This window comes from Seriola aureovittata, chromosome 10, assembly GCF_021018895.1.
Source record: "Seriola aureovittata isolate HTS-2021-v1 ecotype China chromosome 10, ASM2101889v1, whole genome shotgun sequence".
Taxonomy (NCBI): Eukaryota; Metazoa; Chordata; class Actinopteri; order Carangiformes; family Carangidae; genus Seriola; species Seriola aureovittata.
This window is the reverse complement of record NC_079373.1, coordinates 12,214,953-12,240,040: the sequence shown is the minus strand read 5'-3', so window position 1 is coordinate 12,240,040 and position 25,088 is coordinate 12,214,953. Positions and strand designations below refer to the sequence as shown.

The 25,088-nt window shown below is 40.7% G+C and overlaps 2 protein-coding genes across 2 annotated transcripts; one reads left to right on the top strand and one right to left on the bottom strand.

Annotated features, from left to right (window-relative positions):
- Positions 1-506: 506 nt before the first annotated feature.
- On the top strand, positions 507-4,952 carry islr2 (immunoglobulin superfamily containing leucine-rich repeat 2). Its single transcript, XM_056387707.1, has 2 exons — positions 507-781; positions 1,595-4,952. Exon 2 carries the CDS (start codon positions 1,604-1,606, stop codon positions 3,737-3,739), a length of 2,136 nt encoding a protein of 711 aa, XP_056243682.1. The 5' UTR covers positions 507-781; positions 1,595-1,603; the 3' UTR covers positions 3,740-4,952.
- Positions 4,953-5,445: 493 nt separating this feature from the next.
- Positions 5,446-18,950, bottom strand: stra6 (signaling receptor and transporter of retinol STRA6). Its single transcript, XM_056387708.1, has 17 exons — positions 18,505-18,950; positions 17,022-17,088; positions 15,917-15,999; positions 14,918-15,051; positions 14,220-14,386; positions 13,408-13,533; positions 12,600-12,670; positions 11,165-11,244; positions 11,010-11,071; positions 10,560-10,722; positions 10,231-10,306; positions 9,661-9,794; positions 9,085-9,202; positions 8,746-8,847; positions 8,476-8,639; positions 7,620-7,757; positions 5,446-6,521 (listed from the first exon to the last, which is right to left on the bottom strand). The coding sequence occupies exons 1-17, from the start codon at positions 18,573-18,575 to the stop codon at positions 6,283-6,285; spliced, it is 1,995 nt and encodes a 664-aa protein (XP_056243683.1). The 5' UTR covers positions 18,576-18,950; the 3' UTR covers positions 5,446-6,282.
- Positions 18,951-25,088: the final 6,138 nt, after the last annotated feature.

The following is a 25,088-nucleotide window of genomic DNA, read 5'->3' as shown; positions in this document are numbered from 1 at the left end:
TTGAGATAACATTCTTTTGTTTTTCCTTAAAGTAATTTGTATTAGCTTTCTATTCCACTTCCGGTTATAACATGTTCACTAAAGCTTACATATGAATTCAGGCGTCACATAACGCTGTTATAATGAAATGCCATCAAATGATCTGGCTCTTGATGTGGCTCGAGATTTTGCCTCTTTTTAATGTTCGTACTCTGCTGACATTCAGGCTCTTTTTGTTTGTTTGTAATTATTGAAGATCAGTTCTAATAATGCTGCAGGAAAGTGTGTCTGTAACCTGCTTCTTGCAGCACAACTAAACTTGAAATCTGTCAGTGCGTTTGGAAACTCTGTTTTTTTAAAAAAGACAATAGACAAAAGGCAAACCGAATGAGGTCAAAGATTAGGCTTGGGTCGGGGTAATAAATTAAACATGGGATTCTAAATTATGAATTTTCTTTGAGGGTGGAGGACCCGGAGCTTCTGTATCTTTAATAGTGAGGAGAGAGATGGGAGAGGCTGCGCGTTCACGGTTCATTTTCTCGCTCAGCGGCGACGGGAACGCGCAGTGGATCCCACTCTCGCTGGAGAGGAAAAAAGCGCCGTCGGATTGCAACAGCGACTCACCGGGAAAAATGGTCCCACCGCCGCCCTTCATCCGCGCTGTCCAGGCCTGCAAAAGTCATGTGAAAGGATCCACAACACATGAGGACTCGAGTTTATTCGACCATTAAACTTGTTTCAGAGGATTGTGAACTCCGAAGGTGATTTATAAGACACAGGAATTGAAGTTATCATTGGACAGGTAAGACGATTCAGTAGTTACTCAGGTGGTTACTGTTCGAGAAAATAATGATAAAAAAAAAAAAAAAAAATCCAAATAATGAGCAGTGTCCAAATCTAAGCTGAGGTGGAAGAAATCGCCCTGCAGGCCAGTTGCAACTCTAGTGAATCACAAGGGCATCTGTGCGTAAGTGTAGAAAGGTACAACGTACAGCAAATGGACATGTTGCCATTTAACTCTTTTTTTTTTTTTTTTGAAAGTAAAGTGTTTTCAAGTAACTGCAAAAATCTAAATGGTTTCAACACCACAGACAGCGCCAGTTTGTCCGCACCGGATTGTGGAAACGCGCTTAGAGCAGGAGAGACCTGACCCTGAAATTGCTGCAAAAATATGAGACACAGCAAATGTGCATGGATGTCCAAAACTCCTAAAATAAACGCTATAAATGTTGTTTTTGTAATGTGATTTGTGGGAAAAGACAATGGGAAACTGTGTGTGATGCTTGCAGATATGACAGCAGCAGTTGTATTGTTCATATCGTGTTGTTGTTTTCAGGGTCTTTGCTTTTATTAGTTTGTAATGCAGTTTTGAAATGTTTTTAAGTGCTGTTGAGCCTTTTAAAAAAGCATAACCTAGCCTACACATTTGAATTAATATGAGATAAAAGCTTTCACAGTACATATCCGCTGCTGTAATGGACATAATGGATGTTATGTAGGCATCTGATTTAAAAAAAAAAAAAAAAGAAAGGAAGAAAGAAAGAAAGAAAGAAAGAAAGAAAGAAAGAAAGAAAAAAAAGTCATTTGGCTAATGTCTGGTAATTGATACTTGCAGGTGCAGAAAATGGCGAGAAGGCTCCTGCAGCTCCTTGCCTTGTGGACTACTGTGATTGGCATTGTGCAGTGCTGTCCAGAGCTCTGCAGCTGCCAGGATAAATTTTCCCACCAGTTTGCAGACTGTGCTTACAAGGACCTGCTGGTGGTACCTGTGGGCCTCCCATCCAACGTTACCACCGTCAGCCTTTCTGCCAACAAGATCAAATTACTGAAAAGTAAAAGCTTCATCAATATCACTCAGGTCACCTCTCTTTGGCTGGCCCACAATGAGATCATTACCATAGAGACGGACACCTTGGCCCCCCTGATCCAGCTCCGCAACCTGGACATAAGTTACAACAAAATTGTGAACTTTCCATGGGAGGATCTGCACAACCTCACTGCCCTGCAGCTTCTGAAAATGAACAACAATGAGATGGTGAACCTTCCAAAGGATGCCTTTTCCACACTCAAAGACTTGAGGTCGCTGCGCATTAACAATAACAAGTTCAGCACCATTGTGGAGGGCACCTTCAGCGCTCTCTCCTCCATGTCCCACCTTCAGATTTTTAACAACCCTTTCACATGCTCCTGCAGCCTGGAGTGGCTGAGGGAGTGGATCACAACAACAAAGATTTCTGTCCCTGAGCCAAATTCAATTGTATGTGAGGCCCCTGAACACCTGAAAGGCACACTGGTTACAAAGATACCTACACTGGACTGTAGGGCCCCTACTGTCACTATAACCTACCAGCCCAACATTGAGAACACAGAGCTCTATGAGGGTGTCATGGTCATCTTAAATTGTGAGACAAAAGGGAGCCCCAAACCACAGGTCAGCTGGGAGGTAATTGCAGGAAATCAAAACGATCTGTTCCCTCTGCCATCCACTGCAGAGATTAATGATGCGCCAATTAATGATAAAACAACCAACAATCGATTTCTCGTCTTTAGAAACGGCACTCTCATCATCCCTCGTATGAGTAAAAGGGAAGATGGAAATTACAGCTGCTCTGCAGTGAATGATTTGGGCAAAGCAGAGAGCAGTGTTAGAGTGGCTATGGCAGGCACCCAAAAACATGCCAGTAACTCAGTGCTCGATTCTGCAGATGGCAAAATCCATCCGTCTGCTAAAAAGCCCACAGAGACCAAGACCTCTAAAAACAATGTGATCGACTGGGCCAAGCCTGAAGAAAAGACAAAGGGCAGTCCTGAAGCTTCAGACAAAACTGACCGCAAGGATCCAACTGGCAGTTTTACAAAGAACCCCACCTTTGCAACCAAGTGCGGTGTGAGAGAAAGCAGCGAATACATCTCCAACCATGCCTTCAACATGAGCTTGGAGGACCTGAAGCAGTACACCTTTGATTTTGGTGTTATTGCATTAGAGGTGTCGGAGACGGAGGCCAAAGTTCAGCTGAATCCGCTGCAGCTTCCCAGCAGCAAATCTAACCTTCATCTCAGTCAAACTGAAAACCAGGAAACAGTGAATAAAGAGCCCATGGGGTTGTACCAGTCTTCATCCGGTAAAGCCACCCTGGACATGGTCTACCTCTGTGTAAATACAGGAAATGGACACTCTGTGGTTGAGTGGTCCAATATAGAAGAAGGGGTTAATGCCTACCACTTCCGTGGTTTACAGCCTGGCACCAATTACACACTTTGTCTCACCTATGGGGGGCAGGACTGCCAAGTCCAAGTGGTCTTCACAACTAGGAAGAAGATCCCCTCCCTGCTTATCATCGTTGTTGTCAGCATCTTCCTGCTGGCTCTGGCCACTGTTCCCTTATTGGGGGCCACCTGCTGCCATTTGTTATACAAGTACCAAGGGAAGACCTACAAACTGATCATGAAGGCTCACAATCCAGATCAGATGGAGAAACAAATGGCTGGAGACTTTGATCCCAGGGCGTCTTTTGTGGAGTCAGAGAAAACCTTCAACCCCAGCGAGTTGGGCGAAGGGGAGGGAGAGGCCGAGGGAGAGGAGGGAGACGGGGAGGCAGAGGGGAGCGTGGTGACCGAGTCCATCCCCGGTTCCTCTTCCAAAACCAACCAGGAGGAGTTCGAGATGGGCTCGGAGTACAGTGACAGATTACCGCTGGGAGCAGAGGCAGTCAACATCTCGGAGGAGATCAACGGCAACTACAAGCAGCCAAGCCGCTGAGCTCCGCTGATGTCTGCGAGTATCATGTAAAATATTTTACTTTTAAGTAGCTTACATTCAAGCAGGTAACTCACCCACCATTACCACAAGTGAAAAACGACGGCGCCTGTTAAAAAAAAAAAAAAGGTGGATCTTTTAATTTTTTTTTTTTTTTTTTTTTACCTCAGAAATTACTCCGCCAGTCACTGAGATTGTGAATTGATTCATGTGACATTTGTCGTTACTGTAAGGTTAAAATAGGTAACATACGTTTAGAATGCAAGCACAGACTTCTAGTTTATCAGACCTCAAGACTGACATGAAAACAACGAAGTGTTCCCTTTCTGCAGGACAGACACGGACGGCGAGGCGAGCGGAGTTTATGCGTAATTAAAAGCAAAAAATGAAAAAATTTTAATTGCCGGTTTGGAGAGCACAAAAAAAGCGAAGCAAAAAATAAGAATAAAAGTGCCATATATTGCAAAGCCATTTTAAACAAACTGGCATCAGGGAAAATTTGCTCTTTCTAAGCTGTGTGCGTCTGTGGATGAGCCTTCTCCAAAACCTCACACGGGCCAATTATCTTCTCAGGTGTCGGCACTCCGACTCCACTGACTCGTCCACGGAGCAGAAGCCAACAAATCTGGATGATGAGATTTGATGAAATGATACTATTAGATGCAGATAGGGTATTTGATTTCGGCGTCACTGCGCCTGACATCGCACACAGCAGCGTCCTGCCCGCTGTCCTGTGAGTCCCAAAAGGGAAATTTCACCGTCAGCTGTGTTGTGCTTAACGGGACATCCCAGGTTCTTTACCAACATGTTGTTTCACGTAACGTATAAGGCTTTAAAAAATGTGCGATTTTAACCTCTTTAATCCACGGGTGCTTGCTATACTACTCTCGCTTTTTACAATGAACGTGTCCATGGCATGTCACACGTATTTCCTTGTGTGGTTTTTATTAGTGTAGTCTAGAGGACTTTAGATGTTATACTGTCAACCTGTGATGTAAAGCCATGTGAATTGAAATTATTCTTTTTTACGAAGGTAAGTTTAACTGAAGCCTCATCAGAGAGGGCGCGTGTGAGCGTCTCACGGCTTCACCGTCTTGTAATTTGATGCATAGTGAGTTTTTGTGAACTATGTTGTAAAACAAGAAACCCCGTGACCTTTTGAGATTTTTTGATATAATTTTATGTAAGTGGAATTAATAAAACATATGAAACTATACAGACCATTTTCTGGATTCGTCACTGAACTCGTGGACACAGATTGAGACACTCCAGGAAAAAAAAATAGAGCTCAGGTAGCTATATTATTTTCTAAATTCATTTGAAATGAAAAAAAGTAATCACGTTAATATAATTTGATACAACCAATATAAGTTTGAAATGGATTCTGAAGGAGCTGAATTTGTCATGCTTTTTTATTCCCTCTCCTTTGTATTTTCTAACAAAAGAGGAAACGATATATAAAGTGTGATTTTTGAGGCGTTAGTGTGTTAATGCAAAAGGTAAACTGCTGCGTATGAAAGCGCCGATATAAAGAAAAAAGAAAAAGAAAAAAAACTCCTTTGTCTTAATTTTCCTGTCGGTCCAGTTGAGTTCATTTCATTTCGCTCATCACTTCACATCAGCATCACACTATGCATTTGGAGCCTAAGTTTACCTACTCTAGAATGAAATATTCCATATTAATATAAGTGATGAGTGGGAGAAAAAAATAAACTTTAACTTCAGTTTTATTTTCACAGTAATCAGGAGGGAAATTTTATATTTTATTTTGACTTAAAAGTCGTAATTTTAAATGTCAATGCAGAGACAGACGGTGTAATGTTGGTGAATATCAGAAACCAGATAAGATTTTACACTGGTAGCAGCAAGTGGTTTAGGACTTAAATGCCTACAGGAAATATAAACAGTTTCATTTGTCTGGTAGTTCCTATTCCACAGGTTATTGTGAATTACGCAAAATGTGTACAATGGAAAAAAAGAAAATGCATTACCCAGTCTATGAAAACAATTCATTCTGTAAAGTCATAAATAGTGAAAAGTTCTAAATATAAATACCCTCTTTAAAAAGGATGCTCCAGTGTTTTGCACATCCATGTGTTTAGTTTGGGCAACTACCATTCTGCATTATTTGCACTACAAGATAATAACAACATATTGGAAAACACATGTGATTAACCTGCCGGTTGAAAAATAACACGAGTGCTTTCCCAAAATAAGCACATAAACGTGTTGAAAATGACGTGTAGTGAGTGTGTTTAGTTGGGAGAGCAGTGCCACACAAGCTTTCCCATCTGACTGGAGACTGTGGCTCTCACACTTGAAACAACCAGAGGAACATGAAGAGCACAAAGTAAACACACAATCTCCAGACAGACAGAAAAGGGCTTCCTGAATATCTCTACGCGAGACACTGAGCTATAAGTGCACTTATTTCAACAAATGCAGACACATATACAGTAGGGATTGACAAATAATGTGACTGCAGAATTTGCCCAAAAACCAAGAGACACTTTGAATAAAATCCTTAATCAGGGACACATTCGTGTTCAATTTTTGGCAGCGGCTTCTGCCTCCTTGGTCGCTGCCTCCTTTTTGATCCCCTCCTTGGTGCTGCGGTTCAGGCTTCCGTTTAGAAAGCTCTCTGCAGTCTGACGCTGGAAGTGCTTCCTGGTGCCCACCAGGGAGGGGTTGTTGACCAGGGTGTACAGGAGCTGCCAGTGCCCGCGGGCCCTCTTGGCACTGGACACTTTGTGTTGTTTCTTCTCCTGCTGGACTAGCTGGATCCCTGAGGACAGTCAGACATCATTAAAGCACCAAAGGTATGTCATATATACACAAGATGTATTCTGAGGATTTTTTTAAAATCTTAACTGGAATGGGAAAAGACTCTGTCGAAGGCCACCCAGGACCAGCTAGATACTACAGAAAGAGTAATAATAGAAAGCAATCATATTCTAATCCTCTAAGCATGGTACGAGCATATTGGGCTTGCTATTAACACACTGAAAGCTTAAGCCCCTTGGGCTACATGAATATGAAACAGGCAATTAGCGCAGCTCATATATGTATTCAGATACCCAAGAACTAATCTTTGTAATACAATAGATTATTCCTGATAATGCATTGTTCTCTAGATGCAAACAGGCAACATCTCCACTGTGCATTTGTAATTGGACTCAGCTGTGACTATACACCAGACAGAACTGGATTCCACAACAACAGATGAAGCCTGATGCATTTCTCACTATGATGTACGTTCACTTGTCACCAAACATGTAGGCGACTATAACTCACCTCCTGTTTGAGTCAGTACCATCGCTGCAGAGCAGCAGCCAGCTTTGAAGTTGCTGTTCATATTTTGGGTAAATTGTTGTATATAAATGATATATTGGTTTTATTTGTATTGGTTAAATCTCCAGGACTACGCTGTCTCTTGGTGACAGAGGCTGAGGGGCTCACACGGGTGTACGCATGCCAGAAGGACAGCTGATTAGTTTATGACAGATTTGATTGAGACCAGTAGCAGGTCTGTAAATTATTCTAGGGCAAGACTCAATTTGCTCTTGACATATTAAATCAGAGCTGCCAAGCTCTCATTTCTTCTGTGCGCACAAGAAAGTGTTATGATCTGATCCTGTGTTACAGTGACCTGCTACTGAATTTTAAACCCCTCTGGAGAAATTAAAGATGCCTTTAATATAGAAAGGAATGTACTGTTTATCTTTAAAGGATGAGGCTTGCAATATTCAATATCATCCTTATTGTCACAAAAACCATCAATGATCCCACTAACGAGTACTGTCTGTGTAGTCAAAGCCTGATATAGCTCATTCCTCTGTGCCGTAGACCTCCACTGATGTGGACGGAGATTTGTGTTACTGACCCTCTTCAGCATCCCGTGACCTCTGTGCAGCATTGCTATCCTGGCCCACAGACTGCAGCAACATCCCGCAGAAGGCCTTCATCACAGGGTGAGACTGGCTCACCTCAATCTTCAGATAATGAGCATAGCAGCGGTAGGCTGCAGACAGACACAGGGAGGAGGAGGGGGGTTACTCTGACTGGGCAAAAGCAATAAACACATAGGACTGCACCCCATGTTGGCTTTGAGGCAATCACACATAATGGCCATACAATCACACTTCTTTTTTTCCTTTTTTTTTAACCACCTGCTTTTCCTGACAACAGATGTCTTAAATCTGCAGCCGGTTCAGAAATTGGTGCGCAATTAGAGTCCCTTGCACTGCACAGAATACAGATATCATACGAGCTGCAGTGAGGTGCTAGCGGGGTAAAGTGGAGAGGATACGCATTTCTGGCCTCTAAGTGGGATCAGTAAAAGTGCATTTACTCATAGAAAATTGCCTCTCTTTAAGCCTCCACAGTGAGAGTGAAAAAAAAACTCAGTGACATCTACAAAGGCAAAAGCATGATGTTAATACCAATGAATAACATCATGTGTCAGACTAAAAAGAAAAAGGAAAATGTAAAATATAACTGAGCAATGTAATGTAAGGTTTTCATGTCCCTAGCAATGCTAGGCTGCTAGTTTTTATTTGAACAAATATATAATAGACCCAGAACTGGTGCGAGGTGAGACCTCCACGCTACAAGCTGTTCATTACATCAAGAAATATTTTTTTGCAGATGACATTGAACTTGACCTGATGCCTTGGTGTGGTCAGCGTAGTAGACAGTTACAATATGGCTCTATACAGAGTGCAGCATATCTTGCTCACCTGGGTCAAATGCCTCCACGTTGCGGTTAAGAAGACTGATGTCCATGCGTCCCATGTGAACAATGTTGAACAGGGCCGTGATGATCATGCGCCAGAGCGCCAGTAGCACCCCGATCAGAACATTGACTGGAAAAAGCAGGTACGTCAGCAGGAACAGATTACCCCTGCGAGATAGATGCGGATAGAACGTATATCAGGAAATCAAAACACTTAGAAACCACAAATCAGTGAGCACAATACAGACAATATATAGCAACAAATATAGTAAACCTGTTGTCTAGGTCTCGAGTGCCTGCTGTTTTCTTGATGAAGCAAAACCTGGCGGTGATGTGTTGAATCAACACAGCCAAGACAATCATCAGCCAGAACGGCCTGAAAAGACAAAAAATCAACCATCAAACATCTCCTGTGGTGATACAAGCCAGACAGAAGGCTCAAAACATGAGAGCCAAAGTCATTTCTATAGAACATACATGTACATATACAAAGTAGCCTCAGTTCTTCATTGACCGTGAAACGTTTGAGTTCGTCCGATAGATTTTTGAAGCATTTTCATGGTCAGCCATGTTATAAAAGGAAGTAATGAGTGAGAGATGTAATGATGCTCACCACATGCTCCACAGGAGCTGAAAGAGAATCAGATTCTGTCTGTGCAGGACAGGTATGACGATGAGGAAGACAGCGATCAGAAGGCAGAAGAAGAACACCAAGGTCTGGACGATCATGCCTGCAGGGGAAAGATCAGAGCTTCAGGGCCTCATGGCTTAGACCCCGTCCTGTATCCAACAAATCTACACAGCACACCGACTTCTCTCTCATGTCACACTGAGAGGAGGGGCGAACAATCATTCTTTTCACTGTGTAACCTCACAAACCCTGGTACATCTCTAGCTGGTCACTTGGTTGCTAGAGAGATGCATTTAGATGCATTTTAGTAGTGTGAACAGAATTACTACGAATAATAATGTAAAAGGAAATGATGAAAGCTTACTATGGCTGTTGGCCTAAGTGAGGACCTGCCATTAGTGTTTTACCCTTAGACTATCTATGATATACTGTGCATACGCACCCCAGTACTGTATTCAACTGTAGGACACTAAATTTAAAACATTTAGTATCATCTCCTGAAAATCTTTAAAATCTTTGCTGTTTTCTTTCACTATTCAGTATGTACAGGGACTGTACCGATGCAGATGTGAGCAGCCGTGAAGCTGGTGAATCCCATCCAGCAGACCAGTGCTGGCCGGGAAGCCCTGATACTTCTCTGGCAGTTGTAAACATTGTAGATGTCTCCTCTGTACAGCCCCTTCAAGTTTGACCTACAGCAAGAAAAACACAATCAAGAAAACGCGGGACTATGCAATACATAAATCGCTTTATTGCTAAATGTACAAATTATATAGCAAATTGAAGAGGTAATTTAGCAGGGGATAGGGGCTGAAATGCAATTCAATACTCGACTTGGAAAACGTTTCTTTTAATACAACGTAATTTATGGTAATAGCAGAGCATTTCATGTCTTATCTTAATAGCCATTTTCAATTCCAGCAGCAGTTAACGCAGAGTGAATGCTACTCTGTCTGTCTGGATGATTAGTACTCCATTATGTTATAATAACTCCAGTGTGACCCATTACATTATAATGAAGGAACCAGAATGCAAAGCACATTCATGATTCTTGGAAACTTTGGGAAGAGAATAAAATAAACCTGATAGATAAAGAGAGCCACAACACTGTCTTGTTCTTAAACTCACCGATGCAGAACCATGGACCGCATGAGCAAAGCCAGGTTGACCAAGCCAGATAGGGTCATCGCTGAGACAAAGCACACTGCAAGAAAAACATAGCACATGACCTTCAGGTTGTTCACTGTATGAAGATGTCATCCATTGACAATTCGCATGTTATATATATATATATATATATATACACTTTTACAGTAACTGCAGCTTGTATTGGGTGGTTCATGAAAATATGTTAATATCACTGTGGTATATGAAAAAAAGGGTCTAATGTGATTAAACTGTATTCAGAGTCTCTCCAATCACTAAATGGCCGTTTTTGCTTTAATGGTTTCACTCACCTTCTACACACCACATGTAATAAACCACGATTCTGACCACTTCATGTTTGTCTGGAGACAGCATAATCTTGAAGCCAGCTAAAAGGTTGGCAACATCCTCATCAACTCCTGCACGGGCGGTCTGGAGAGGAGGCACCACTGCTGAGATCAGTAGGAGACCCACCTACAAAAAAAAGAAAAAAAAAAAAAGGACATTATTTACTCATTACTGGAGAAACTCTGAGCCTACGAGCATAAAACATAATCTGATGATATTCAGAGTATGGAGTTATCGGGCCAAGGTCAGGGGGGTTAATTCAATGCGATTATCACTTTGACCTTATGTACTATGTTATAGTTAACATGATATGCCTGTGCAGTGCATGAGTGGAGTGCTGTCCTGAATCAGAATTTTGACAGTTAATGTAATAATCATAGATCATGAAGTCTAATAGTAGATACTGTATTTACCTGATACAGTGTTATGAATGACACTACACAAGATATAGCCAACTTCAGTGGAAAACGGAAAGCTGTTTAAAAAAAACAAAAAATAAAATTTGTTTTTAAACTTTAACAGGAGATAACACGTTAAGGCATGAAAGAAACCAAGTTCACATATTTACCTTCCTCCGGTGTATAAATGTACGACTTCACAGTATCAATTATTCTTTGAGGGAGCCTGGGCATCTCTGTGCTCGATGTGCTGAAGTGAAAAGGTAAACAGAGTTACATTTAAAGGCTTCGCACACATTCACACATGTAGGAGTAGGAAAGATTTGTGAATGAATGAACCATTTTTTTGCCACCATCTTTGCATACGTCAAGTTAGAGAAAAGGTCTTTCTATGAGTCAAACATGCACTTCAAAAGAGAGAGGAAATGCATTATTTCCTGGTGCTAATTCACCATGATAACAAGCTCTGTGTGACTCTGTGTTAGTCATTTGCATCGAATGTACAAGGAAAGATTTACAATCATTTAACCACCAGAGATGATTACTTTGCAAAAAATACTCCAGATGCTGATCATTGTAGAAAAATTGCCCCAGTGAGCGGATTCTCCTTAATCAGGATTTAGTGTCTAGGACACAACAACAGGAAGAGCAGCAACCTGTTTCCTCTAGCTAGTCTCCCTGCCACCAGATTACTGATATTTTCATTCAATAGATATTCTTTGCACATCATTGACCTCAGTTAAAAATGTTCTTTTCATATGGAATAAAGAGACAAAGGAAAGTGGATGTTTTTTTACACCACCACATGGGACAGTCCTGTATTTAGTTAGTAGATATAATCCAGGCTGGGAAACTCTTACATTCACAGATGTGATTTTACAAACAGCCTCTTCCTGTGAGCTAAAAACTAAAGCATCACAGGGCACCCCATAGTTAAGGGGTCAAGACCCTGACTGTGAATGTGAATGTCCCTGGTGTGAGTCCCTCATTTCCTGTCATCTCGCTAACTGTGTCTAATAAAAGCTTAAAATACCGACAAGAACATTCTTTAAAATGTAAAAATGTAAAGGAAGAAGCCTCTCCAAAACTCGGTAAAGAAAGATTTCTAAACCCAGAGGTGAATCAGGTGAAATGCTACCTTAATCTCTTTTTAACGTGCACATGGAAGATACAGCAGAAAACAGTCAGTACATTTGCAAAGTGACATCCCATTCTGATACAGAGATCATCTGTCTTTTGTTATACACTCGACAGCACCATTTGGCAGAGATACAAGAACAAAACAACAACAAATATGGCCTGAACTGACCCCTTTTTTCCTAGAACACTCTTGTCCTAATTGTTTCCCAAGAAATGATGGTCACCCCACACTGACATCCACTATTCAATCCATCAAGGTCGACAGTAGGCCTAAACATTTCCCACCAGCTGTTTCCCCATTGAAGTCTGTTCTCGACCATAACTCATAAACTCAATAGGGAAATCAGTACATGATGGAAACACACCAACTCGGAGCTGCACCAAATGTCAACTGAACAGATGTCAAAAGAAAAACATAGCTATGTAACAGGGTTAGGGTTACTGATAACAGGCTGCAGTTCTCACCTGATTTTGCTGGGCTTCTTCTTCTTGAGCATTTTATTGACATAGTCTTTATAGTAGCTGCTGCTTAGATCCTGAAAGAACAGCAACCATATGAGGAACCACATGACAATAAAATAGTAAACAAGCCAGGATAGTGTGGCAACACTGAACTAACTGATGTGATTTTTGGGGTCACCAATGTTTCAGTCCATATTCCTGAAATCCTCTGGGAGTAAGTGGTATTAGGTAGTTTAAATTTAAACTTTATTTTTTTATCATCAACATGTGGAAAAAGTATTGCTCACAAGCTAAGCCTCCTTACAATAAGGGGGGGGGGGGGGGGGGGGTAGTCAGGCAATGGCTTCACCCCGGCTTTGTCACACCCATGCTGAGATTAGCATCAAATAAACACAGCATTGTGTCTCCTCGGTGAAAAAACAAGGCAACCTTTTCATAATCTGATCAAGAACATAACATAAACCAATTACGTCAAATCTACTTAAAATGATTAGGCCACTGGCGTGCTGCGCTGGACTTCACATTTTCCCTCAGCCCAGACTGTATGAGCATCATAAACCCCCTGATTAGCAGGCAGCTTATAAAGGTTCTTCACGTGCACAGATTGAGAGGAAATGTGCGTCTTAGTGAGATTTTTCTTTTTTTTTTATTTCTTTTTTTTATAGTTCAGGCTTACATGAACGTGAACTTCTAATTAACATAGACACTTTTACTCAGTCTGTTATGTAAGCAGACCAAACAATTAGTGCTGTAAGAACTTTGCAACCATCCTGAATCAAACATGCAGGAACTGCTGAAGATCAAAACTTACCTCTGTAGCATTGTTCTTTTCTGTGCCCTTTAAGCCCTTGAATAGAAGAAGGGGATACTGGAAACTAAGGAATGCCAAGCAAGCTATCTGGGGCAAGCTGGAGAAAAGGGAGTAGTGTTTGTGTATCTACAAAGGAATAAAAGAAGATTTTAAAATCAAAGCAACTTGTTTTGGGAGTTTTGGAAAAACACATTAGGAATACATCTTAAAATTATCTTGTATTGACACAAAAAGTGGGAACAAATAGCTTTGTGTATTTTGGTTTGTTTAGAAAGAAATAGTATTAATCAGTAAAAATGTATTCTGTCTTTCAGCTGAAATGCTCCCTGCAGTGTTTCATCTGTGCCAGCTCATAGTGGGATAAACAGACAGGCATCACTTGAAAATAAAAGACAACCATGACAATGGGCCATAATGACTGGATGTCTCTCTTATACTGACACACACTAAACTGATTAACTGTGAAAAAGCTTCTTGATTAAGACCAACAGGCAGTGGAACTAATGGTTGTGAGTCGCAGACATTCATCGCACAGAAAACCCAAACAACAGGAATGTGGCACAAAATCTGGGACTGGGAAAGGTTTAAATCCCCAACCATGTGTCCATCTTTTCAAATCACATCATCTCTTACATATGCAACAGTCCAGCTTTGTTCGGTAATCAATGGGTTTCCAGACCCAAAACAATTCAGCTTTGTCTTTGAATTAATCCTTAAAACTCAGACAGATGACACACACAACAATCCTTAGACACCAGATTCCACACCAATCTATTAGTGATAAATGAATTGGAATCATTTTATTTGCTTACCAGAGGTGTTTTGGGACAGTCAATCTTCTGCCATACCAGAACACCAAAGTGTGTCCATGACAAGAGGCTGCCAAGCACATAGCCAACTTTATTATGTAAGGTGCCACATGCCAGGAGAGGGTAGTATAGCGCGGGGTAGTAGAATACTCCCAGAATCACCCAGTTCTCTGCAAATACAAACAAGTGTGTGAAAGCTGTGAGCACGTGACATGAGACATGAGGCCATAACTCTGACAACTAATTCTGCTTAACACAATACTGAACAACAACTATATTTCCTACTCTTAAGCTTGTCCTGTTCGGGGATTGTGTAAAGTAGCAGGTGACTGACTCCTTACAGTCAATTCCTATGTAATTTCATTTAAGAAAAAAAAAAAGCTTCTTGTGAAGCTTACCATCAAGCTCCTGAGTCGAAAATAACATACACACAGAAGGAAATAATCCAATTACATATATTTAACAAAAGTATTGTTTACAGAGCTACATCTATCCATCTGACTCTGTCTGATCTCCTTACAAATCCTTTCTCTTGTCCACTTATCCAAAAGAGGGAAATTTTAATTACTAAGATAAAAATCCAAAATCCAACTTTAAGGAAAATCATGATGAAGAGCAGCTATAGAAGATTTACAATGTGAAAGCGAAAAACACTGAATAGACTGATGTTAGATCAGGAAGAACCAAGATGACCTCCTCACGTTTGTTCTCAGAATCTGTTGTGAAGGGGAGGGGGTTTGGCGATATGACCAGGCCCCATAGTTTGCACAAGAGCACTCCAAACACAGCCACTGCCAGGCCCTTGTGCTGTGTATGGTCCAGGAAGTTGACTGGACTGTGAAATCAAGGAGCAGGTATTTAGAGTCCACATGTTACCAGCCTCACATTTGGATGAAACAGTTATTGACCAGAAATGATCACACTTCAAAAGGACCATATAAGTGTTATAAGTGTCAATAAGACAATTTCATCGTGATTTTCTACCTCCCAGGCTGCCCTTGGCTCCCATTCATGTCAGTGTGATATGAAACTCAACTTTGAGTATTGCACTTTGCTTGAGACAAGAAAATCCATCACAGTTTTCAAACTCTATTAATACACAGAAGTTTCACTAAGCATGAAAACCCTTTTTCATTGGCGCCCAGCTCCAGAAACAACACACTCACACCTACAAGTTACGCAGTGTGACCAGTGTTATCTGCTGGCCATTGGGCATGTCCATTCGAGAAGGTTTTAAGGTTAATTACTCAACGGTTCATCAGCCAGTCAAAGTTAGTGCCGATAAGATTTGTTGTATTATAGTTAAGTTATAAGTGGCCTCTTCTTTAAAAACCTTTTGTGGGTGAGCTGACAAACTTCCAAATTCAGACTTTTTCAAAAATCCACGTGACCTAACGCTCTCAAAAACTGAGCTTGTAATCACAACGCCACCTGCAATATGCATCTCTCATGGTAAATGTTCACCGTGACAGATTTTCCTATCTTAGCTGAAGTGTTTGCATGTTGATCTTCAAACAATACTAAAATGAATGGAAGCCGATAACTGCCTTGAAGACTGGAATTCAATTTATAAATATTTGAAAAATGATCAATAGCAATTCAATCTGGAGGCAAAAGGTACCAATATCGTCCAGCAGTAGTGGGCAGCTATTTCATTGCACATTTAACCATGGTGTTTATTACATAGAAAAGAGTCTCACCTGAGTAAACCTGGGAGTCCTTTCTGTCTGTTGCCCACCTTCGTGCGTCTGGCTAAGATCGCTAGGATCAGCATTACAACAAGCTAGAGGAGGAAATACATCAGTTAGCATGACCTGCACAGCAGTATGCAGCTGTGGACTGCCCAGGGCTCAGGCATCACCCTCCTTCTGACTAATCGTGAGGGGAGCTGATGCCACAAAAGGCCGAACCTCAGCGTCTCATTAGTGCACCCCGTGGATGTGGTCTGAATCAAGTGTCATCACTCAGGATCACCGACCGGTGAGAGTTCAACGACCTGTCATGACCCGTGACACATTCAGGAAACACAAGGCTGGGAAGAATTCCTTGCTCTAAATTGGGCCAGTGACGATCAACTTCTAAGTTCTTCTTTAAACAGACATCACAAGGAGAATCAGTGAATACCAAGTAACATCATTATGTACACATGAGAGGAGGAGAAATACACACACAAAATATTATGTGCAATTATTAGACTTAGGCCTGAGGACCAAACTGGTAAATCCTCTGGGCTTAATTATTATATATTCAATTTGGATTTGTATTAATCGGTTTGTCTGATGTAACTAGAAATCCCTTGCACCACTCTTAATTTGATATATTAAGTCATCATTGTGGGGTCAGGACCTCCATCAAAAAAGACATTGATTGCTCATTATGGGCTGCAAGTGACTGTTTTTTTATATTCAAGACCAGCAAGAAATGTTTGATATTGTGATGTGAATACTTTCTCTGATCCTTCCTGGGCCCTGGATTCACACCTGGGTCTGCATCAATAAAAAAAAAACATTTGGCCAGAACCATTTGTTCCTTGGACATGCTCCACCAAATTTCATTCAAACGTGTTCCATGCGTTTTGAGATAATCTCCTAACTATCAGACAAACAAATGGAGCTGAAAACATACAGTAACTTCCTGGGTGAAGATAATTAGACAGGGCTGACCTGATATCTCAAAAACCATGATCTCTCAATGCAGCACAAACGCTTTGTTTGATATCATATACCCAATGACTGAATGACAGGGGATTGCAGGATAGGGTGTGATATGTTATGTTATTTTAATCCAATGGGAAAGCGGACTTACAGATATCGCAGTGATGCATATATGGTAGAGCCTGTCATCGGCAGTGGGGTCACATGGAGGGATTATTCTAAAAAAAGGAAGAGAGAGCAAAACAATAAATCCGGTTCTTAAAACTCAAGGCTTTGAGTCACTGAGCTGACCTAAAGTATACCTCCCTAAACCTTTCACACGTCACTGTCAGGACCATTTGTGGCTGGAAACTTTGTAGCTGAAATCCTGCAGCAGAGATTTGCATTTAAACGGATTGGTATCAGCGTGACACAGGAAAACAACAAATGCCTATGTTCACGTTCCTGTACACTAAAGAAGCAGGAATGCCTGGTCATGGGGCAGTAATTACAACTCTTGACAAACAGGGAAGGCCTCATACATGAAAGAAGTTGGGGGACTTTAAAATTACTTCATATATTGCCTGCAAGCACAGTGATGGCAGCTTCCAGACTGGATGTTTTGACATTTTTCACGACAGTCTCTTACCTGTCCAAACAATGTGCGGATATTGTAACTTGGCACTCACAGCACAGACTCCGGCACCGCACCAGACCATTTGTAAATTTCAGCCAATGTTAAGATTCACATTTCCAGAGACCAACAGGACATTTGAGTGTTTACAAAAGCAGAGGAATTACACCTAAGATAGCTTAGCTTAGTGAGCTACAGTAGTGGCCACACAAAAGCTTTTCAGACCACAACTCGCCACAATGTCTTCATTTACACGACATCCAGACGGTTTATTAGCTAAACATGGCGGCTGGTGATAAACGACACTTGTTCCATCTATTTCTGAGGCCATTACTAAACATAAACAGTTTTACTATTCATCATTCTGTACCAATGGAAACATGGTGGATTTTTTTTTTTTCCACATACAAAAGAAACTCAGACGTAACAAATCATCCCAAAAGTACTAAATGGAAATAATTGCATACACCCTGTTGCATTGTGGGATTGGTCAGGAGTAAAGAATGAGTGTCAGTATTCAGAGTTTGGGATCTTATGTCCAAAGTTGCATGGTTTCATGTGCTACATCTTCATTGTCTGTGTTTGGAAAAACAAAAGAACAGTAAAATGTTCAAACAATGAGTCATTTGGGGTTTAATGCACCCAATTTTTGTTTATACTTTTTTTTTTTATAAGTTCTGTGGGCAAAACTTACCAGTTTCTATAACAACCTACATTCTCAAAACATGAAAATGATACAGTCTCTATTATAATATTACAAATAATATGAATGGGAACAAGATCACACACTGACACTGGCTCTGGTGAAGTGTGCCAAGTGTCACCTGATATCTCAATGATAGCTGTATCTCACTGCAGAACTGTTCAGACTTACAAAAGTTGGATTAACTACTTATGCACATTTAAGCATGGAGCAATTCATCTTATGAATAACATACAATACAACAAAAAATACAACAGACAGACAATAAAAGCACATAAAACTAAAGTTTAGTCCTTAGAAATGTGAGCATGTACTTACTCGACTTCAATTTTGGATGGACCGGTATCCAGGTCTGGGTACTCGTAGTCCAGTAGAGCATCCTTATCCATTGTTCTCTTTTTCCAAACAGATCCAAAGTCTTACAAAGGAGCTGAAGAACTTTTAACCACAATCTCTAGCGACACGGCTGCAATCCCCTTCGACTCAAGGGGCAAAAGTGTCTCCCAAGTCCCAAGTCGGACTCTGCTGCAGAGGTGTCCTTGTTTCCGTGTATTTGGTCTGCTCTCACTGACACTCTGTTACCCTCCCTCACAAGCTGTACTCAGGTGCCCTGGTCCCACTGTGGAGCTGAGAGTAATGTGACAGGTCCTGGCTGCAGTGTGTTGCCTCCACCCTGCAAAGGCCCTATTTCAGCTGAGGGTTGCCACCACAAGGGGAGCCTGGGGAAGAGAGTGAGAGGGGGGCAGTGTGTGAAAGGAGGGAAAAATGTGGAGATCTGGGCAGCCAATCTACAAGGCCACCTGCGGCTTACTGGGATTACATCTACTTTTTGCAGCTGTGTTATTGGACCTGTGGACTGAAGGAGTCAGGTGTGCAGAGTTATAAAACTGTGGCCAGGACTGTGTGGGTAGCTGGGAGGGATGAGTCTTTCCTATCAGAGCGGAGTTCCACATTGATAACAGGGAAATTCTCACATTGTTTCCTTCTGTCATGGTTCAGGTACATTTCTGAAAGGTTACCAAAACTAAATCCAGGTAAATCTCCAGGACAACAACATGGAACCAAATAAACATATTTTCAGTACAACACTCAGACCACAGCTCACCTCACTGCCTCTTCACCTTCAGCTTGATAAGGATCAAGGACGGGTTCATTCAACCCAGTATCTTGTCTTCAGCAGATAAATTAAGATAAATGTTTTCAAGGGCATATTTGTGTGGAAGTAGTTTTAAAAACCAGGTAACCTGTTACTGGGTTATTTAAACATGTAAACTACTAATTAAGATTGTACAAATATAATGAGAAAAGGGGAAAATCTGTTTTAAACTTAGCACATGATATGTGAGAATGAAATGGTTTAACAATATGTGCAGTCACACTGCCCAGAGGAGGGGAATTCAACCAAAGCTTCTCTAGATCTTTCTTTTTCATTCCAGTGGTGTCTTTTATTAGCTCATCATATGCAAATAATATCCAACAATCAAAATGGGCCTCTCTCCATTGTGTGGATTTACATTGGAGAGTAGAATTTATAATAGCCAAACATTCCTTAAGAGAATAAATTTAACTTACCACTTCAATTATCACAACTTTTTAAATCAAAATGAAAAAGCACCAAAGCAAAATCTATTGTGTTGTTGATGGATAAACTCATTTTGTTACAGACCACTTAAGTTCCTCTCATTTTCCTGTTAAAAACATTATTGCCAAAATGATTGGTTGATTACTTTATTAGATGAGCAACAGTAATTAATCACTAACAATTTTCAGCATTTAAGTTGGGTATCAAGCAAAAGTGCCACATAATTAAATTCATTCACTGGTTCTTGCTTTTCAAGTATTAACATCTTCTGCTTTTTTCTATTTTATATCACTGTAAATTTTGTGTGTGGGTTTTGGTCAGAAAAAAGGGGCATTTTTACTATTTACCATTTTTTATAGATTCATTGATTCATTCAGTAAAAAGAAATTACAGGTTGATCCATAATCACAATTATTGTAAGTTGCAGACCTAAAGAAAATTATATTAGATTGTTTATAAGTCTTATATTTCAGTGTGAACTGGCACATCTCATCACACCAGGTTGGAGCTGGAATTTCCTCCCAGAGGAACAATTAAGGTGAACCTTATCTTATCGTATTTCATCTTGTCGTCAGCGATGGCTAACTCTTGACTCATAACAAATCTCTGTTGCATATTAAATCCTCACAGTCTAGCAGCACATAGAGGTTAAACAAAGCAGTTGTCCCATCCCACCAGATTTTTGGTGTTCATTTACATCACAGTTTTAATTATCAGATTTTTTTTCACTCCTTTCTATTGTATCCTGCTTACCCTCCTCATGATCTCTACCATTGCTTCTTGTTTCTCATGATAAGAGACTGTCTCAAAACAGCAACATTACTTGTTTCTTAGGGGACAGAAACGCCAAGGAATTCAAGTCAGCTAATAACAGCAACAAGCGTATAAAGAGAGGGAAAATGATCACAGAGGACCTCCGACGTAAGAAAAGCACAAGCATGTGAGTGCTACAAAGACACACTAAGGTCAAGGGTCATAGCAACACCTAGCTCTAATTATTTTCTTTGTTCAACAAGTTGAATAAAGCTACAGCAAACATATTCACATTTCTACGTTTACCACTACATACAGAGCAGCAACACAGCAGGTTGCATATATCTTGTGCAACATGTCTGCATCAATTCCTGCATTCAGCTGCAGCCAGCTGAGACTAAGTCAGTTTTGCAACACTGCTTCCATGTCAGCATACACTCATTATGCAGGGATTACAGTCACACAACTTTAAAAAGCAACAAATTTTCCCTCCTAACACTCCTGAGAAAACATGGTTTCTCAAGCACATTAAGCCACCAAATCAAATATGCTCCTGAAGAAAAAGCAGCCCAGCAAATAAAGGGGTCACTGAACAAAGAATGCTTTGAACAGTTATAATTACATCACAGAGAGGCAGTTTGATTGAGCCAGACATCTTACTTGTATCAGGTTTAGGAAGTCGGCTCAAAAAGCCCTTTGGTAGGAAAAAATATTAAGCAGAGCCTTGTAAAAACAAACATAATTGAATTACTTATTTACTAATCCATTTTTAATAAAGAGCAACATCAGCAGCAGTAACAAGTCAAGCATCCACAAACTAATTACATGTGAAAAGGAAACAGTTTGCAAATAACTCCAATACTTAAAAAAGACATTAAGAGCATCCTTCAGAAATAATGTTTAAATATAAAACAAAATGCTGACACTACCTCTGAAAGTTCTTCATCCTGAATGTGGTTCAAACGCCCATGACGCATCAGTGCTCTACTTTCCATAACTCACTTGAACACATCCATATCATCATCACTCAGGGACTCTTGAGTAGCCCAACTGTTTCTTTAGCCATTACACGGATTCAGTTAATTGTCTGTTTAAGGTGTAAGCATTTATGCTCTAGATGTACGAAGTAAAACACACTTATTTTTCATTTGGCACTGTTTAAAACAATATACAGCAGTGAAGCAGGCAGATCACTGTTGTCCCACTTCCCACAGCCGAGCATGCTCGTCTCCTCTCTGAGAGGTGCAGCTGCAGCAGCCGTGCAGGTCCTCTGGATCCCCTGGATTCGGTTTCAAACAGACACATTTCATGCCTTTGAAGTTGAGCTTGAGCTTCTGGCAACAAAGGGACCTTCAGTTTGAGCGCCATGACAGGTAACTCAGTCACTTGTGCCTCACATGTGGTGGAACCATCTAGCTACGTTCACACGAGGAGATGAATGTGTACTGTTTCTTTGTGTGTGTGTGTGTGTGTGTGTGTGTATATATATCAGACCTACACGTGCGCCTTTCCGTGGCAAAGTCGTAAGTATCGCGATAGGAGAGTGTTTTATTGCGAGTGTATTTTATATTACCGACACCGGTTAATCAGTTTTTTAGTTAGTTTAGTTTAGTTGGTCTCCTCATCGACGGCCTGCAGGTTTGCTGCAGCGTCGGGGAGGCGTTGAGGGTTGATTAATGTCCAAGAAAGATTTTTAGCACCTACAGCTAATTTCCTCAAGCAATGCACAAGGTTTTAAATAAAGTTTTGTTTGGCACTTTCATTCCCCTAAAACGTCACACCAGACTAGCTCCACATAATCCCCTGAAATTCAAATTGATATTATAGGACCTTACCTTGTGTTAATCTCGTGCTGTCTGTCTCTTGGTTTGGAGAATTTCAGATGACTTGAGTTTTAATCACTTCCCAACAGACACCCACCTCTGAGAAGTTCAATAATTACATAAACAACACATCAACCTCAAGAGCAACTTTTCCTTTTTTCCTCCTCCACACCTCATGTGAGAGGCCAAGTGTGTGGTGATGGGACTTTGAACTGTCTCTATCTTGTTGTGGTGAGAGCATCATAAAAGTGCAGCTGCATGAAAACTGAGGAAAAGCTGTTGTGAAACATATAGATGTGAATAATAGGGACAAGTTCAAGTCAAGGCTGCAGAATGCTGACCTTTAGCAATTTATATTAATGAATGAAACTATAAGTAAACGATGCTGAAGCCTCTTTGGATGAAATTATTGTTTTAAGCGTTCATCCCAAAGTATACGTTTGTGTATGAGTTTTAACTGTGTCTTAAAGTTTTGTATATTCAGTGACCTTTGTGACAAACTGCTGGACTTTTTGTCATGTTGACATTTCAGGTTAAGGAGGAGATTCCTGTCATAGTTGCATCAGCTCTGCAATATCAAATCTCAGTCACCATGAATTCTGACGCATATCTCTTGATTTTCCAGCAGTTTTGTCACAATGAATAGGAGTCATGGTGAACGGGAAGTTCTACTAAAATAGGAAACTAGCTGCTGCGCAACGTGGCAATGGAGACATCATTCAGACCAGCTCTGGATGCACTGATGTCATTGTGCAGACTGGTGCGGCTAAGGGTCTTCACTGTTAGTCTTTACTCTGTGTACAGTAGCATTATTACCTTTTGATAATGATGATGATGTTCACCTGAAGATCGAGGTTCTGCTTGTACGAGGCTCAGATAAAGATGTCGATGTCAAAGCTGGTGAGGGGCTCTTTGCCAAACTTAACTTGTTTGATGATGAGGGAGAAGATTTCTATCAACACACTTATATTGTGTCTTTGCTTTGATATACTGTTGATGCACCGAGGACAGTTGGTGCTCAGTGTCCCTTCATGAAGTCAGACCCCTTGTGAAGAACATCATTAGCTCCTGTTTGTGGAGACGAGTGCACGGTGGCTCCTAAGGAAAATGAGTGAGGCTCATCTACAACAACACCGGAGACATGTCATTTTCTCTTTTTTCAAACAAAGGAGCGGGAAATCACACCGGTTCAAATCCACCTCTGCATATAACCGGAGCAGTTGTGATACAAAGTGTCACCGCTAAAATTAGCCTCGTGTGGTTTCATGGCATCATTATATCAGGATTGTTTGCACTAAGACGCCCTTCTCAAATGCATCTTAGCCACAAGACTCCACTCTCTTTCACTGCACAGTCCCCGACTCATTAGAGAGGATAGTGCAGAGGGAGAGAGAAGGAGAGAGAGACATTGTCCTCATTAATTTCAGAGCTTAGATTCTGGCCTTTATAGAGACCTGGTTCTGGTTCACAGGAATAACATGAACTACAGTTTAGGGTGGGTTTCAGCACTTCAGGGCCCAAATTGCTGGTGACTGTTACGGGCATTAGTTTGAATTAAACGTTGTTTTTCTTCTGTTGGGCCAGCTTCCTGACACTGAAGTGGAAATCCCAAGTGGAAGCTTTTTATGCATCTGAAAGAGTCCAGACTCGTTCTTCCGCTCACCAGGGAAAATTGACCTTCTTATGACCTTTCCATAAAAGCTAGTGAGTACATCCTCCTCTGACTGCTGTTTCCCAGTATCTCTCTCTAGGTCTGTTTTGTTAAAACTGAACACTGATGCAAAATAACTGTTGAGACTAGCAAAGCAATCATGTGGAATGGCTTTCCATCATAATTATTAACTAGCTGACTCCACTTTTTCCTCTGAAAAACATTGAACTGAGTTAGCATTCTGCTCTCAAAGGTGTCCATTTTATTAGTCATTGCTTTGTATGTAAGGCAATATTTTTCATATCTAATATGCCTCAAATAAATAAAACAAACCCATCGTTTATTGGAGTCCATTGCAATTGATTATTCTTTTATTCTTTATTTGGTTTCTCCATAAACATTAACATTTCATTGTTGGCAAAGTCAGTTCAAATTGAGTAATATTGAGAAATATCGCCTCAGTATTAAATCATGCCTCCTGGAGGCCTCCTGGGTGCCGGTGGCTAATTACTGGGGATATTTTCTCCCGCTCAGTCTGCTGCCATGCTTCTGTCATAATCAATGAGCCTTGTAACACTCAATTAGAACATAATTGGATTTGTGTGTGTTCAAGGTGGAAAAACATGTACATTTGAGCGGACATGAAAGAACTGCTTATCTCTGTCGACAGCTGTAATGAAGCTGAATTGGGTCGGCCGGTTGTAAATTTCAGTCAGTATAAGCATATTCCAACAATCCTCTCCTGTTCTACACCCAGGTGTCTTGCATTTACATTGTAATGTTTGATTAATAATTTACACATGGGCACATAGTGCCAATGAGTCCATATGCACTGTTTACATGTAACAGAAAGAGTTGATCGATTTGAACATATAACTAAAATTACACACATAATTCAGCATTATAATTTTAAGTCTTTGTGTCTATAGAAATATAAAATATAGTGCATATTTGTGCATCATTTTTTTTTTTTTTAATCTTTCAAAAGAGGTACACAACAGTTTTTGGACATATGTGTAGAAACAGTAGCTGTGTTTCAATTCGTGTCTAAGCTTCAAGCCTCTGGGTGGGGGGTGTTTCCACGGCAGCAGTT